At 42.5% G+C, this 14,653-nt stretch overlaps 1 protein-coding gene across 1 annotated transcript in view; it reads right to left on the bottom strand.

Moving 5' to 3' along the window:
* Positions 1-10,293: 10,293 nt before the first annotated feature.
* LOC102294944 (B-cell lymphoma/leukemia 11A) overlaps positions 10,294-14,653 on the bottom strand; it is a 31,866-nt gene continuing 27,506 nt past the window's right edge. Inside the window, exon 3 of the mRNA XM_005924983.3 lies at positions 10,294-14,303. Coding sequence (XP_005925045.1) covers positions 12,313-14,303 — 1,991 coding nt within the window. The 3' untranslated portion in view covers positions 10,294-12,312. The remainder of the gene's footprint in view (positions 14,304-14,653) is intronic.

Raw genomic sequence — 14,653 nt, 5'->3', positions numbered from 1 at the left:
CCCCCCCCCATTACCCTAGCCCACTCCTACCCTACCAACCTCAGTGAAAGAACAGAGTGAACGCATTCAAATGGAAAACATAGCCCATTGTGACCAATGTTTTGTCTCATCATGATGTTAATAGCTACACTGACCAGCATTCAGAAATGTGCAGTTGTGCAGGAATAGCAACAACACAATCCCTGTCTACGATGTCATCATATTAACTGTCATGTGACTTATGGTATTTTACTTAAAGTTTTGCAACATCACTTTTCATCAAAGTATGTGTTTCCTGACTAAAAGTTTTTTGAGCTGAATGTCATCTATAAAATATCAATGAAGACAAAAGCACTTAACTGAGAGCAAATAACGCAGTGCACACATGCCTGCATGCATGTGCCTGTACATGTTTGGATGTGTAGTGAAATGATCTGCTGTCTGGCTCTCTTCCTTTTCCCTTGATGCCCGTGAGACACAGCCCCTAATACCCACCCCCTCCCCCAGTACGCACACAGAGACGCACAGAGGCACACCGCACACATGCATACACACTTACACAAGATTGTGCGCACACAGATAGAGAGGGAAACCCTCTATATCCTTTATGAACCCCCTGACCCAAAGCCCTATAGCACACCAGGACCAGGGTTAGGTTGTATAGGGGGGGAAAAAAGAGGAGATGGGGGAAGGAATATTGTAAGGAGAGGCGAGACTGCAGTCCCAGCTGGGGTGGAGGAGGAGCATAAAACCTCCCCTCCTCCCCTTGGGTCCTTCACCTCACTCTGTGATCCCTGACCTGGTGCGAGGCAGAGGACCTTCCATGTCTGGTCCACTGTATAAATTGTACAAAATGCCACACTTAACACTAACAGACAAACGTTTTTGTTATACACCTGAGTTTGCTCATTTTTACTATCGATGCTGCTCATGTCGTGATTTGCTCCATCATAACTTTACAATGTTTTGCTCAGAAATAAAAACCTTGTGCCACAGGTGTTTTGGATTTTATGACAGTCAAGCCAGTTTGAAAGTTGATACAGCGTCTGATGAACCAGGACTAGTTATAAACTTATGCTGATGTTCTTGGTTTGATACATTGTATTTGTACTTTTTCTCTGTTATTCACCGTTTTTAGTAGTAGGCTCTCAGCTGTCAATGACACATCATTTTTTGAAAATTTTAAAGAGCAAGAAAAAAGCACACTCTGATATGAGTGTGTGTACATGTACATGAGTGTACATACACCTGTTCTTCTTTAAGGAGGAAAACAACTAAGTACTTGTGTTAAAAGAAACTCCTGGGGCAAAATGTCATGGCTGTTGATGAAAAGTATTTGTCCACAAGACATGTTTTCTTAGGTGAATAACTCAACACTGTTGCAGAGGTTTGTAAAAGCTCAAAGAGACACAGCTGCTAGTTGCTGACAGCTTGAGAAGAATCATCTTCTTCTTCATTGTGAACTGTGCATGCCTGCAGGGAAGGACATAAAGACAAAACAGTAACTGGGACCAATGCCTTGAAAAAATACACAAGTCATAAAGAGAGAAAAGAGAGTGAGAAAGTGAAGGGGAAGTCTGTATTGTGTCTGAATTTACTGTTTGTCTGTGACACCACAGATGAAGTGCTATTGCTTTGTCTGTGTCTATACTTTGTGTGTCTGTACAAGAATTTGTATGTTTGTGTGTGTTTAAGTGTGCTGGTGTTTGCATTTTTACACATCAGTGCTTTCGGTGGGTGGGACAAGGGGGGGTCATCCTTCACTTGGTGCTAGGTCCCACACACCATGAGGGTTTCTACTGGTCCTGCCCCTGATCTGGGTCAGGGGACACCCCATTCAGATCCATTCCATCCCCCAGAACCCCCTGCTGCTTCTCTGCGCCATCCTCATCCCAGCAGCCTCTTACTTCTCCATGTCAGGGATTGTTTCCAAAGATTAGACTTAATATGAATATCCATAAACAGAATGGGACTCCCAGACTGTGAAAGCTATCAAAGACATATTTGCATCTAATCCTCAAAGAACGCCCTCCCACCCCTTACAGAGAGCTCGCTACCCCTTTCGGCCCCCCGAAAAGATCCTACTAAACCTCATGCAAAAAAAAAGACTGCCATCCCCCAGCCCCAGAAACCCTCCCTCTTGCCCCCCGGACCATCCCATCCATTCCCTAACCGTTGGGCCAGACAAGACCAGACCAATTCTGTTGGGGATTATTTGGCTTAGTGATGAATAATGGATGACCATCTCCCCTCTGGCTCTCCACCACAGTAGCACCTCTCAATTGGCCTTGGCATGGAGCCCATCACTGGCCTGTCTGGATGGCTGCTTGGTTGGCTGGCTAGCTACCCAAAGTGATTGCAATATTGGGAAAGTATGGACAAAATAGTCATGAATATTGAATTTAGGCATTCAATTTGTCACATCGGATCAAATCTTTATGTTCTTGGATAATGCAATTTAAATATCAAAAAGGGTTATCTGCAAAACATATTTACTTTATTAGAAGTGGTTTACCTTGGATTCCTTTTTCAATTCACACATTCACAAAGGTGAATCTCTTTCCTTGAAGTATTTCCAAAAGGGTGCTTATTGAACAAATTCCTGATGGCTTTTCAATAAATTAATATATAAATTGATTGTCTTTGACATTAAGTAGACTGCGGTGAAGGAGAGAGTGTTGTCCAGAGCGTGGGAGAAAGGGTTGAACATTGTCCTTGCCCTGAAAAGCAAGGAAGCCACTCTTCTTTTATTCTTCCTCTCATCCTTGTTTTGCACTTTATCTCTTTTCATTTGCTTCGCTCTCCGTCTTATTTTCAATAGAGCACTTGGGGCCAAAGAGATGTCAGTGCTGTGGATACTAACACATGCACACACACAAGGACACACCTGGGCATGAGAGCGCCAGCTGAAAGGAGACAAGTTCATCTAAAGGGCCTGGCTAACAGTAACACAGGAGGGGCCAAGTCCCTTTGTGCCCCAGGTCTGCTGAGAAGCTTCTTACCCCTCACTCTTCTTGAAGACAGACTCCCAAGGTGCAATTTGACAAGATGGTTTTTGTACACTCATTATTTGTGACCCTTTTTTGTCTTTCATTTTCTTGTTTTACGGCTTTGTTTGTTTGTTTCTTTCAGCTCAGGATAGAGTAGCCTTGGGTCTTTTGACGACAGCTGTGCTACCAAGCGCCGCATAGAAACAACACAAGTTCAACACAATGACTGACAAGCGCTTTGTAGGAAAGGAGGCCCACAATGAATGTGTCCCCACTAAAGACTACCGGTTGGCCCCATGAAGGACAGAATATTAGAGGCAGCTTGGTTCAAGAGTGTCAACTACACTAGTGTAACCCAAGTGGAAGAGCCTGGACACTTGCAAAGTCCATCATGGCGAATGGCAAATTATGAAAAACTGTGAAGAATTAAATGCACAAACTACCTAAACAGTGACAAATCTGTAGATCTGACAGTGAGAGTGCCACACGAGAAATGACAATAAAAAAAGAGCCTAACTAATAATATCAATTAACATAAACGAAATCTTTATGATTCTCTGTGACACACACTAACTACTTTACATTACTCTGAGATAAATTAAAAAAGGGCTTCCAAAACATTCAAATACAGTTCATGTGATTCGTTCGCAAAACTGTAAATACTGCAGGCAAAAGTAAGTATGTATAGGTTGGAGTAAGGTCAAGGTCTGCCAGGTCAAGCGTGTGACTGTGGCCCTGCAGTCCCTCTGCCCTCCCCCTCATCCCACTCTCTTTAACCCCTGGGCCTCAGGAATGAACCAGGAGTGAACCAAGAATGGCACAGCAATTCTCAGAAACTTCCAGAAACTTCCAAAGCCCTTCACCCCTCCACCTCAATGGTTTTAGCCTCTATCACCTCTGCAGCAGCAGCTGGAGTGGCTCAGAGAGCTCTGCTGGCCCCTGAAGGGAGGGTTAGTGCCGGAGTATCGCAGTATATACACGTTCATACATAAACAGTCAGAAAAATCAGAAAGAAAATAAACATCTAAACACAAAAGAACTATATGTCATTCTCCCAGTATTTATTAGACCTTTATTTTGCCAATGTGATATGAGTCTCAGTATTGCAACCCTCAATTTTTGGTTCCTGTTTCTTGGAGGTTGTTGGCTGTCACAAGATGAAATTGGCTACAAAGGGGGTGCAGCACCAAAAACCTCCCCCAAAGCTTTGGTTGCTAGCAGATTGCTGTGAGCACCTGAACCTCCTTGGAAGACGTTGGCTTGCCTGCAACTGTTGCTTTGAAGGGAAGGTTTCCATATCCAATTTCTGTCACACCTCTCTTAGATTCACCATCATAATTCAGTCTATAGGTGACCATGACACACTCTTAGCAACCAAAAGAAATCACGAGGAAGTTTTTTAAAACTTCAGGGAATCTAAATTTTTCTTTAACAACTAGTTGTTGCCAGAGGCTCACTGACTGGTCTCTAGGCCCATATGACTGGAGTATCAATACTTGATTTCCCAGCAACTGCAATCAATCTCCACCGGATACTTGCCCTCCAGTTAGGGGATATAGATTTTTCCATGGCCAGTGATTTCCAGATGGTTGTGGACCATCTCTAGGCCTATGTGTCTCACTTGGCCCTACACTATCACCATGATTGTCACCCAACCAAAATCGCAGACAAGCAAGCGCTATGCTTCTTCATTTATTGGCTACCTGACCTTTGTCAGCAGATGAAAGCAAAGAGATGTTAATCAATGTACACGTAATACTTCATAGAATCGGGCTACTAAGGTCACAACTTCATCTTCTTTCTTCACAACCTTAACTTACACCTATTGAGAATTTTTACATTATCTACCAAAAATGTGTGATTTTTGCAATTATATTGCAATCATATGTTTTGTCTATTTGTTTATGCCAAACTGCTGGGAATGTCATTTTGGCAAATACTGGTTTATTTTATTTCATAAAACATGCTTCTGTACAGTCATCTGGCTGTAACCTTATATTTACTGGACATGTATGACCATGATTTCAGTGTTCTCATTTCACATTTAAAAATACAATGTAAAGATTATCTTGGTAGTTAAATATAAGTCAGAATTAATAACTCGGAGATTTGCTTCGATGGGTGACATAGTTTAGCAGCTATAAATTACTGTCCAGCTTTAACAGGCACTGAAATATGCAATATAGGGACATGAAGAGGCCAGCAGGATGAACTTTGGCTCTTTATTCACAGGACAGTAAACAGGCGCCCTGCTGTCTCCAGTTGCACACACAGCATACAGCGCACACATGCAGACACACATGCAGGTGAAATGAAAAGCACACACAAGGCAAGAGGGTATGGATAGCATGACCCTGTTTTACTGGCCATATAAATTCTGCCAGTACTGTTGCACCTGGAGAGCACACAAGCACCTAAACACAAATATGAAAATATAAGCATGCACTAAACTGGACATATATATCATGCACACCACCCCAGTGTAATACACGTAACACACACAAGTACACATATAAACACATTTTATTTGGCCACGACAGCATAGATGCAGGTGTTTAACTGTTAAACATTGTGTCACTCTAAGCTCAATTTACAGAGGTTCAAGGTCAGATCAGTCAGTGTCTCAGATCTACTGCCCTTTTCTGCTCCATCGTCCACAATCTCTCTTCCAGTCTGACCACACTAGCTTTGGAATGAGCCAATCCTGTAGTCTTCAAAGAAAGGTAGAACAACCACATACTGATACAATGCAATAGCAGTGACTCTTACATATATAGTGCCTCCCTGTAAAGCAGTACAGACACATACGGCATTGGGATATAATTAATATGCAGAATTGCAACATCTATCCTAAGACCCATATTTGATTGTGCACCATGAAACCAAAAGAGGCCACCCAATTATGGCCAGTGCTGTATTCAAGAAATTCTTTGCTTCACCCCCTGTCCTTTTTTTTTTTCGCTGTGAGGTCAAAATTTTCACCTTATCTGGAAGCCATCAGCAGTACCAGTCCCACCTCTGTGAGTCATTTAGTTGAAAATGTTGCACGTCGTTAAAATATTTCTCTCTAGGTCTGAGAAGTAGGAAAAAGGAAAAAAAATTACACACAGAGACATTTAAAGCAATACTTCACAAACGAGGTAATCCAGGTCTCCGCCAAGATTTTCACTGCCAGTTACGCCATATATTGTCTAGCGGGCAGACTACAACTCAGATGTTGCGAAGGAGAAAGAGGAGGAGGAGAAGGCAAAGGAGGGGGTTGATTCTGCTGTGATCCAGTTTACTATTTTGGCTGGGGCTTTCTTCTCGCTGTGTGGTCATGGAGAGATCGGCAAAGCCAGCAGGCATTGAGGACACTGGCTGGCCACAGCCCGACACAGAGGCCACATGGTCATAGCAAGAAGGAGACAGAGGGAGGAGAGGGAGAAGTGCACGGAGAAAGGCAAGCAGAGCTATCGAGTGAGGAATGTGGGTTAGGTTTTTCTGGTTTTTCTTTTATGTTCTCACATTTTCTCATTCTCATCTCTTGTTCCTCTCCTGTGCCCTTCTCAAAAACTTCCTCTTCAGTCTTGCATTTTGACTTCAGCCGTCGCTGACCAAACTTCAACTTCATCCACACATCCATCCGTCTGTCCCTCTTTTCTCCCTTCCCCCCCTCACTCTATCTCTCGCTCTCCTCAGACAGACACAGCTACCCTCCTGGACGTTTCCTTTCTGCCGGCCTGCCCCAACAAAGGTGCTCAGTCATGTGAAACCTAATCTCCAGCCCCCCAAAACCTGACCCTTGACCCCTTCAGTCTTCACACAGCCAGAGGGGGAGGGGAGCTGAGGCAGGAAAGGGAGGCTTTTGGGAAAAGGTCACATTCCCGAAGACACTTTTGTGTGCGCACGTGTGTGTGTGTGTGTGTCTGTGTGTGTGTTTGTGAGCGTGCAAGCACCCAATCCATTATGTGGTTTGTGTTCCCGAGTAAGCATGTGTGTTTGATTGTCTGTCTGCATACAAACATGCATGGGGGTAAATTTTCCTTTATACCCCTCTGTACTTAACTGCCTTTTAAATTTTCATGCGTGTGTTCTATACGTGACTGCTGTGTAGCAGATATAAGCATCTGCGTGCATAGTCACACTGTACATACATATGTCCGTGTTTATGAGAAATCACTTTCAGCCCTGAAGCATTGCTGCCCATAGACAAAACACAGACTTTGTTTTCCAGCCAGGCCAGACCTGCAAGTCTTGTCTGGGCAGAGCTCTCTCCTTCCACCCTATAATGGCAATCCTCAGATCTTTGTGCATGTGTGAGTGTGTCTATGAAACGGTGTGTATATGTGTGAGGCACTGGGTGTCAGCTGTCCTGGGTGATTAGTGCTTTTATATTGTTCCAAGGAGTCCGGACGAGGCCCCTCTTCGCTGCACCCCAGCACAGCTGCAGTCTGCTTCGCCATCTCTGCTCTTCAGCCTTTTCTACTGACACTCGTGAGTTAGGCTCAGACCCAAGAAAAAATTAGGCTGAATCAGAGGCAAGAACAAAAATAAAGCATGAGAGAATCTATATAATATAGGGAATGAATAACGGGGGGTTGGGAGAAATAAATAAGCACAATCCAGTGACAGCTGACACAAGAAGGAAAAAGAAGCAATAAAGAAAAGGAGCAAGGTAGAGGAACAGACAGAGAGGGCGCATTGGGCAGGGAGAAGCAGCATATTGGGAGGATTACCGAGTTGATTTAGCGTCCCTGCTATTTGCTGGACGCGCTCTCCAGAGCTATGCTGGGAGGCCTTTACAGCATCAAACACGTGCGAATGAGAAAGATAAATTATAGGAAAAGTAAAAGAGGAAGGTAGTAATCTTCATCTTCACGGCACTTTTTGTGAAGTCTTTTAATTAACATAATAAACGAATACATTTCTTGCCCTCCAACTGAGAATTCTTGTAAGATTAGTATAATATATTCTTTATTTTCTCTGACATTATTTTCCCAAATTTCATGAACAAAACTAGTCTAAGATTATAAGAATTTTTTAACAGGTAAAACTCACAAAAAACAAGACAAAAAACTTTGCAGTCAGAGTGCAGTGACTGTTAAATTTAGGAGTTAAGGATATATGTTTATGTATGGAGGAGGAGGAGGAGGAAGGCAGGGAATTGCAGGCAAGGGCCAAGAGTCTGCTATGGGAAAAGTATGTCTGCTATGCATGGGTTGATTGGTGGCAGGATTTGTGGACCAAAGCATTGTTGTACTCCTGACATTGAACTTGGGTGATCTTAGATTAGTGGGCGGGAGTAACCCCCCTGCTAAAGATTAGAAGTGTGTATATGTGCAAGAACACACACAGGGTTCCTCTCTCCCAACACCCACCCAACCAGCCTCACTTCCTTGCAACTCTGCTTTATCTCAACTGTCAACACCTGGCCTAAGCAGGAACCTCTCTCTATCTGTGAACTTTAATCTGGCCCTGCTAGGCAAACAGCACCAGGCTCGGACAAGGAAAGCGATTAGTCTGTCACATTGCCCTCCAGTGCTTCAGCAGGGTTAGGAGGAAACAGGGAAAGGAGTGGTCTGAAAAAGAAAAAAGAGATTTGGACACAGGCACATATATAAAGTCAGATAAAGGACGATAAAAGTGAAGACCAAAGGCAAGAAGGGCAAAAAGAGACAGAAAGAAAGCTATTGCTAGAGGTGTGGGTGGGGAAACTAGGGGGTTAGGGTGAATAGAAGTTTGCTGGAGATATAACACAGATCTTTAGCTGACCTAACAAGGCCACTGCCCACAGATATGATTGTAAACTTCCACCCTGATGACATGTGATCCAAGCTGACCCATGCAAACATATCTGTGGAATGTATTAAAATGTTTATGTAACACTATTAATTGTCTTATACAGTATTGTGACTGTGCATACTATGACAAAAAAAATTAATAAAAGCACCAAATTCAAATATGTATGTAATACTTTTTATTATTTTTCAAGACAAAATGGCTGAGTGAAGAGAATAATGCAGACAACGGCTGAAAATAGAGTGGCATCTCCATAACTGAAAAAAACAACAACAATAAATTCTTTAATTCAAGCAAGAACTTGTAAATGTTGGTCAATGACCTTTGGTCATCTTAGAAATTAAGCCATCACACTTCATCAGGAGAGAGAAAACTGAACAGATTTGTTTTGCAGTGACTGTGTTCTGAATGGAACATGCGTGTTTGTAGTCATAATAAATAATGTCAACCAATGCCAAAGGTCAACTTCAAGTTCAGGTTAGAACAAACAGCTTGAGAGTAAATACACAGGATGAAATAAGGTTGAAAACCTATATGTACCTTAGTACCGTCAGCATGGATAACATGTACCAAACTTTTCTTCGCATGAGTTCAGTTATTTAGAATATGCCTTGCATATGAGATGTACCATATTTAAATTATAAAGCACCGTGGATCTTTTGGCAATGAAAAAAAACAATCTGTAGCAAAAAAATTAAAAAAAATCTTTCAGATTAATGTTGAATTGATTGCATATGACAAAATGTCCTTAAAAAAAAGCAAAACAGCTGGAATGTTTTTAGGTGGTACATGATCAAAGACAGTAAAAACTTTTCTACCAAGAAAACCCAACAATAGCTTGTATTACTGCATATAAAATGGCAGGAGAGAAAAATATATAAAACAAACTAAAAAGATATGTACAACCACCTGTTTTTACCTCATTGTGGTCACTCCAGCGGGACTGCCTGAAAAGGCCATCATATGACCTCTCACCCTTGGGGAACACCACAACATTTTATTTTTCAGAAATACTTATTTTCAAGCATACAAATTATTCACACTATATTATCCTGCCAAATTAAGAAAATATACGGTGGCAGCTTGTTGGGATTTTTTTTTTTCACTACAGAAAAAGGGTACATTGAAACCTTTAAAGAGTACAGGCAAAACAGTTAAAAATACAGGCTCCAACATAAATACTATAAGTGCCTACACTAAGTGAACATTAATTTCAAATACCATTCTAAATACAGGAAAAAAAGTAGACCATAAATGTGTTTTGAACATAGGAACTTACATGAGTGTGCAATTTCCTAAGTATTTTAAGTTCTCTCTATATATTTATATATCATAAATCTCTCCCCAATGCAAATTTTTGTTCAACCTGAAGACTTGTGTATAATAAAGGCAAAAAACATGAGAGACATTACAGTTCATTACATAGTGATCAAGTGTCCTGGTGTCTCCAGGACAGAAAAGAGAAACAACAGTAAACAAACAAAATTTAAATAAGGTTCTCCCCTAAAGATATTGATGTTTTACGTTTTTGTTTTTTTTTTAAAAAAATCAACAGCACATTTTACTTATCTGTTTAAATCAAATTTGTAGAATTTTTATTTTTCTGTACTGAGCAGTATATTTCTATAGTTTGTAGTATGAAGCAGGATGTTTCTATGGCAGTTCCTGCATTATTACTTCCAAGATCCAAACCAATGTTTAGTTCTCAGAAGGAGACATGGCTGGCAACAGTTTCTAGTTCAACGTTCTTTTTCTTCTTTTTTTTCTTCTTTTTTTCTTTTAATGCAAAGCAATGACACCACACTAATCTGTCAGCATAAGAGCTAGTTTTCCCTTGAGCGTCCGACTGTAAACTGGGAAAATTGAACAGTGCACGTAGGCAGTACCAGACCTGAAATCCGGTACTCATTTTATACTCAACCGACTGTACCTCCGATTAGAGAGACAGATACAGAATCCAAGGCAGAGTGACAAGTGCTATATCATCAACAATGACAGGGAGTGAAGACTAAAAATTTAAAAAAAAAAAAAACAAAAAAAAAACACATGGCTACCACGCGTAGGTCTAGACAAACGAAAAGAAAACTAAATGTGAAAACTTAAAACCTTGTCTGCGAGGGAAAATTTGCTGATTTTTTTCAATATTCTTGTCCTTTGATTTAGAATCACATTTTGGATTTCAGTGTGACTTGTTATAAAAAATTTGGATCGCTAAACAGTTTCTAAGATCTAATGCGGTGACAGGAAATAACACTACAGCGACATAGATTTTTGAATTGTAGAGACACCTGGTAAACCCACTCCCCACTTACTACCCTGAACATCATCCACCCTTATGCTCTTACACCCACCCAACCCTCACCTGAAAAAATCTGTCTGGCTTACAACAACTAAATCCCACACTGGGGTCTTCAAGTGGCTGTTGGCGGACACAAAAGAAACATTACTCTGTGTTACTTGCAAAAAACACCTGCAAATTGTTTAATTATCAAAGAAAATAAACTCTGAAAAATTAAGAGCTTTATGTTGGTAAAACACCTCGCCAGAGTACCCCCTCAGTACGGTACCAAAAAACATATTCACCTATACCAAAACTCTATACCAAACTCAAGCATGTAACATGCCCGTAAACAGAACTGTAATCTCGAAAAAAAAATCTACAGGAGGCAAGCAGATAAATGATTCACCAGAGATACACGTAATCTTTTTTTTCTTTTTTTCTTTTTGTTTTAGCTGGTTCTCTATGCTCCACTAAGTCAAAAAAAAAACACAAGGGTCGTACAGGTGCTTGATGCAAGGACCTGCTTATTTCATATGTGCACAAAATGTTGTGTAATCTTTTATAGCTGAAACTCCGAGCTTATAGCAAAAAGGAGGATTAACTAATGCAGGTAAAATATCCAAGGCACTCGTTGTTGTCATTTCACACCATATTGTTAATTTCACTGCTGTTTGTAAAAGAAATATTTAATGGCGCCAGTGCCTAGCATTTCATAGGCGGCCTAATTCTCTCTATATATATTTATCATATCTAAATGTTGCATGGAAAATCTTTCACAAAGATCAGTTTTTAAGTGTGACCCTGCTTGTCTTGATGTTTTGATTATATGACACTGCCCACTATGTTTGAACTCAAAACTGTACATGATATGTAAAACAGTATGTACTGTATGCAGCATGGGTTTTAATAAGTCTTTTTTTTTTTATGTTGAAGAAATCAAAAGTATAAACAGCAACACATGTACAACCAAACCCACCAGCTGAGGACAATTTTCTCTCTAGGTAGCCAAAACACACAGAGCATGCTGTCCAGTTACAAAAAATACAAAACGTGTAAATTATTGCACAATAGAAAGGCTCAAAAAGTTTTAAGTGTGATGCAATAGTATTGCCCCGGTAATGGATCATGCATCTAGCTTCTTCCAGTCGGGATGAAAACAGGGCTGTACTGTGTACTGGTGTCTAACCCTGTTGTCCTTTCCCCTTACTTATTGGCTAGTTAGCCAGGGTTGCTTTTTAGCCAGAGGAGCTGAGAGAGAGCAACCAGCATGCTGCTCTTTGCCTACTCAGTCTTAATGTCATTAGCCAGAGGGCGGTCGCTGTGCCACTTTTTCATGTGTTTCTCCAGAGTGCTGTATACACTGAAAGGCATGTGGCAGATTTCACATTTGTACACGTCCTTGCCCATCTGTCCATGGGTCTTCATGTGACGGGTGAGCTTTGAGCTCTGAGCGCACGCATAGCTGCACAGCTCGCATTTGTAGGGCCGCTCTCCAGTATGACTGCGTCGGTGCACAGTCAAGTTGCTGCAGTTCTTAAACACCTTGCCACAATATTCACAGGTGTCACTGCGGCGACCATCCTTCGAGCTCGGCCTGCCATTGCCGCTGACACCGTGGGGAGTGCTGGCCCCGCTGCCGGTGCCGCTCCGTACTGATGCGGCACGTTCCCCATCGAGTTCACCGGGTGGAGTAGAGAAGCGCAAGCTGCCGTTTTCTGAAGAGTGCTCAGATGAAGAGGCAAAGGGTGATTGTCTGGAGTCCCCACCTGTGAAGCTGATGAAGGGGTCCTTGAGTTGCCGGGAGGCAGCGTAGCCAGCAAGCCACTGAGAGTAGACGTTCTCTGTGTTTGGGATTGTGGGAGTGGGAGGGTCAAGGTCTTTCTCTACCTTGATGCGCTTGGACAGGGGACTGAGGGAACCAGGACTTACCCCTCCACCCAACAGCTTCCTGGACATGTTGTCATTAGATAGAGGTCTCAAGCCATTGATAGTAGTAGTGGTTCCGTCATCTGCCCGGTCTGACTCTATGGCTGAGTTTTCATCAATAGGCTCCCTGGATAAGCTCCGGCGATGTGGGTGCAGAGCCTCGCTGTTCTGGTGATGGCGAGCCCCTTCAAGCCTCAAGCTAAATCGGTAGTCATTCCTTCCCTCTTCTTCTACTCCAGGCTTTCTCTCAATTTCCTCCTCCTCCCCCTCCTCCTCTTCTTCCTCCTCCTCCTCTTCTTCTTCTTCTTCTTCTTCTTCCTCTTCCTCATCATCTTCCTCTTCCTCCTCCTCCTCTCCATTTTCAGGCAGAAGGCCATTGTTCTCACTTTTGAACTTTGCCACCACTGACTTGAGTGCATCTGTGGCACTGCCCATCAGCTCACTCGTACCAGGTTCAGGTGAACTAGCAGTTGAAAGACCATCATCTGACTTGGCATTAAGCAGTGAAGACTTACTCTGACAATGTGTCTTCATGTGACGTTTTAGTTTGCTAGCCTGTGTGCAGGCATGGTTACAGAGGTGACACTTAAATGGCTTTTCCCCTGTGTGGCTACGCCGGTGAACAATAAGGTTGCTCTGGAATTTGAAGGTCTTCCCGCAGAACTCACAAGATTTTGCTTTGAGAGGGGTGGTCGATTGGACTGCATTTGTTACAGGATTAGGTGTGGAACGTGAGCCAGAAGGTGACTGAGAGGTGGAGAGGGGAGGTGTTGCTGAAAATGGAGGCTTAGAACCTGGCTGGAAAGGCTGCAGCAGCCGTTGCATAGGGTTGGGTCTGTTAGGGGAAAGAGGCGGAGAACCTCCTGTGGCATTTCCGGCCAGCTCACGTAGACGTCTAGAAAAGTCCATGGTCTGAGGGGCTTCTAATGGCACAGAGTTCAGCCTCATCACCCGGTCAAAAGCACTGGGATGGTGTGTTGCCAAGGCTAAGTCATCAGGGCTGAGGTGATGGCGCGGAGGTGGGCTGAATAGCGGTGGCGTTCGGGGATAGCGGCCCTCACGAGGCGTGGACGCTGAATCCCGACCAGACCCAGAACCCGGCATTCTCAGGAGGCTGTAAGGGCTGCCATCAGCCAAGTGTACAGCATGAAGAGGGGGCTGGGAGGAATTACAGTCACCCCCCATTCCGGGAGCTGCAGCCACACGAGGGGTGAGGGGGCTGCCGGGCTCGCTCTCCAGATAGATACGGAAGCCATGGGTGTTCTGGGCATGCTGGAGCAGGAACCAGGCACTGGTGAAAGGCTGTTTGCATGTGGTGCAGGTGTAACTGCTGGGCTCATCTTTATCTGACAAAAAGAAACACACAGAGAGAAAATAAATGTAAACTGGGAGATTCAAACTATAAAAAGAACATTAGTAATTTTATTAACACCATATATTATTATAAAAGGAAACATGATGCTTAAATAATGCAAGTAGGGTTTTAAAATAGGTAAAGTAATTATCAAAAACCAAGAGAATATAGACTAATTTGACAACAGCCTATAAAATATCTGCGATCACTTCTGACCAGAACTATTATGATTAGATGAAGGTATTGAATAACATTTAAAAAAAAAAAAATTTACAATTGCACTCTATTTAAAGAGAGCAAATTATTCGTCTTAGTAAAATTGTTATTGCTCAATATCTCAGC

Source organism: Haplochromis burtoni, unplaced genomic scaffold (assembly GCF_018398535.1).
Source record: "Haplochromis burtoni strain Fernald_Lab_line unplaced genomic scaffold, NCSU_Asbu1 Contig_70, whole genome shotgun sequence".
NCBI lineage: Eukaryota > Metazoa > Chordata > Actinopteri > Cichliformes > Cichlidae > Haplochromis > Haplochromis burtoni.
The sequence above is the reverse complement of the archived record's forward strand: the minus strand, read 5'-3'. Positions and strand labels throughout refer to the sequence as shown.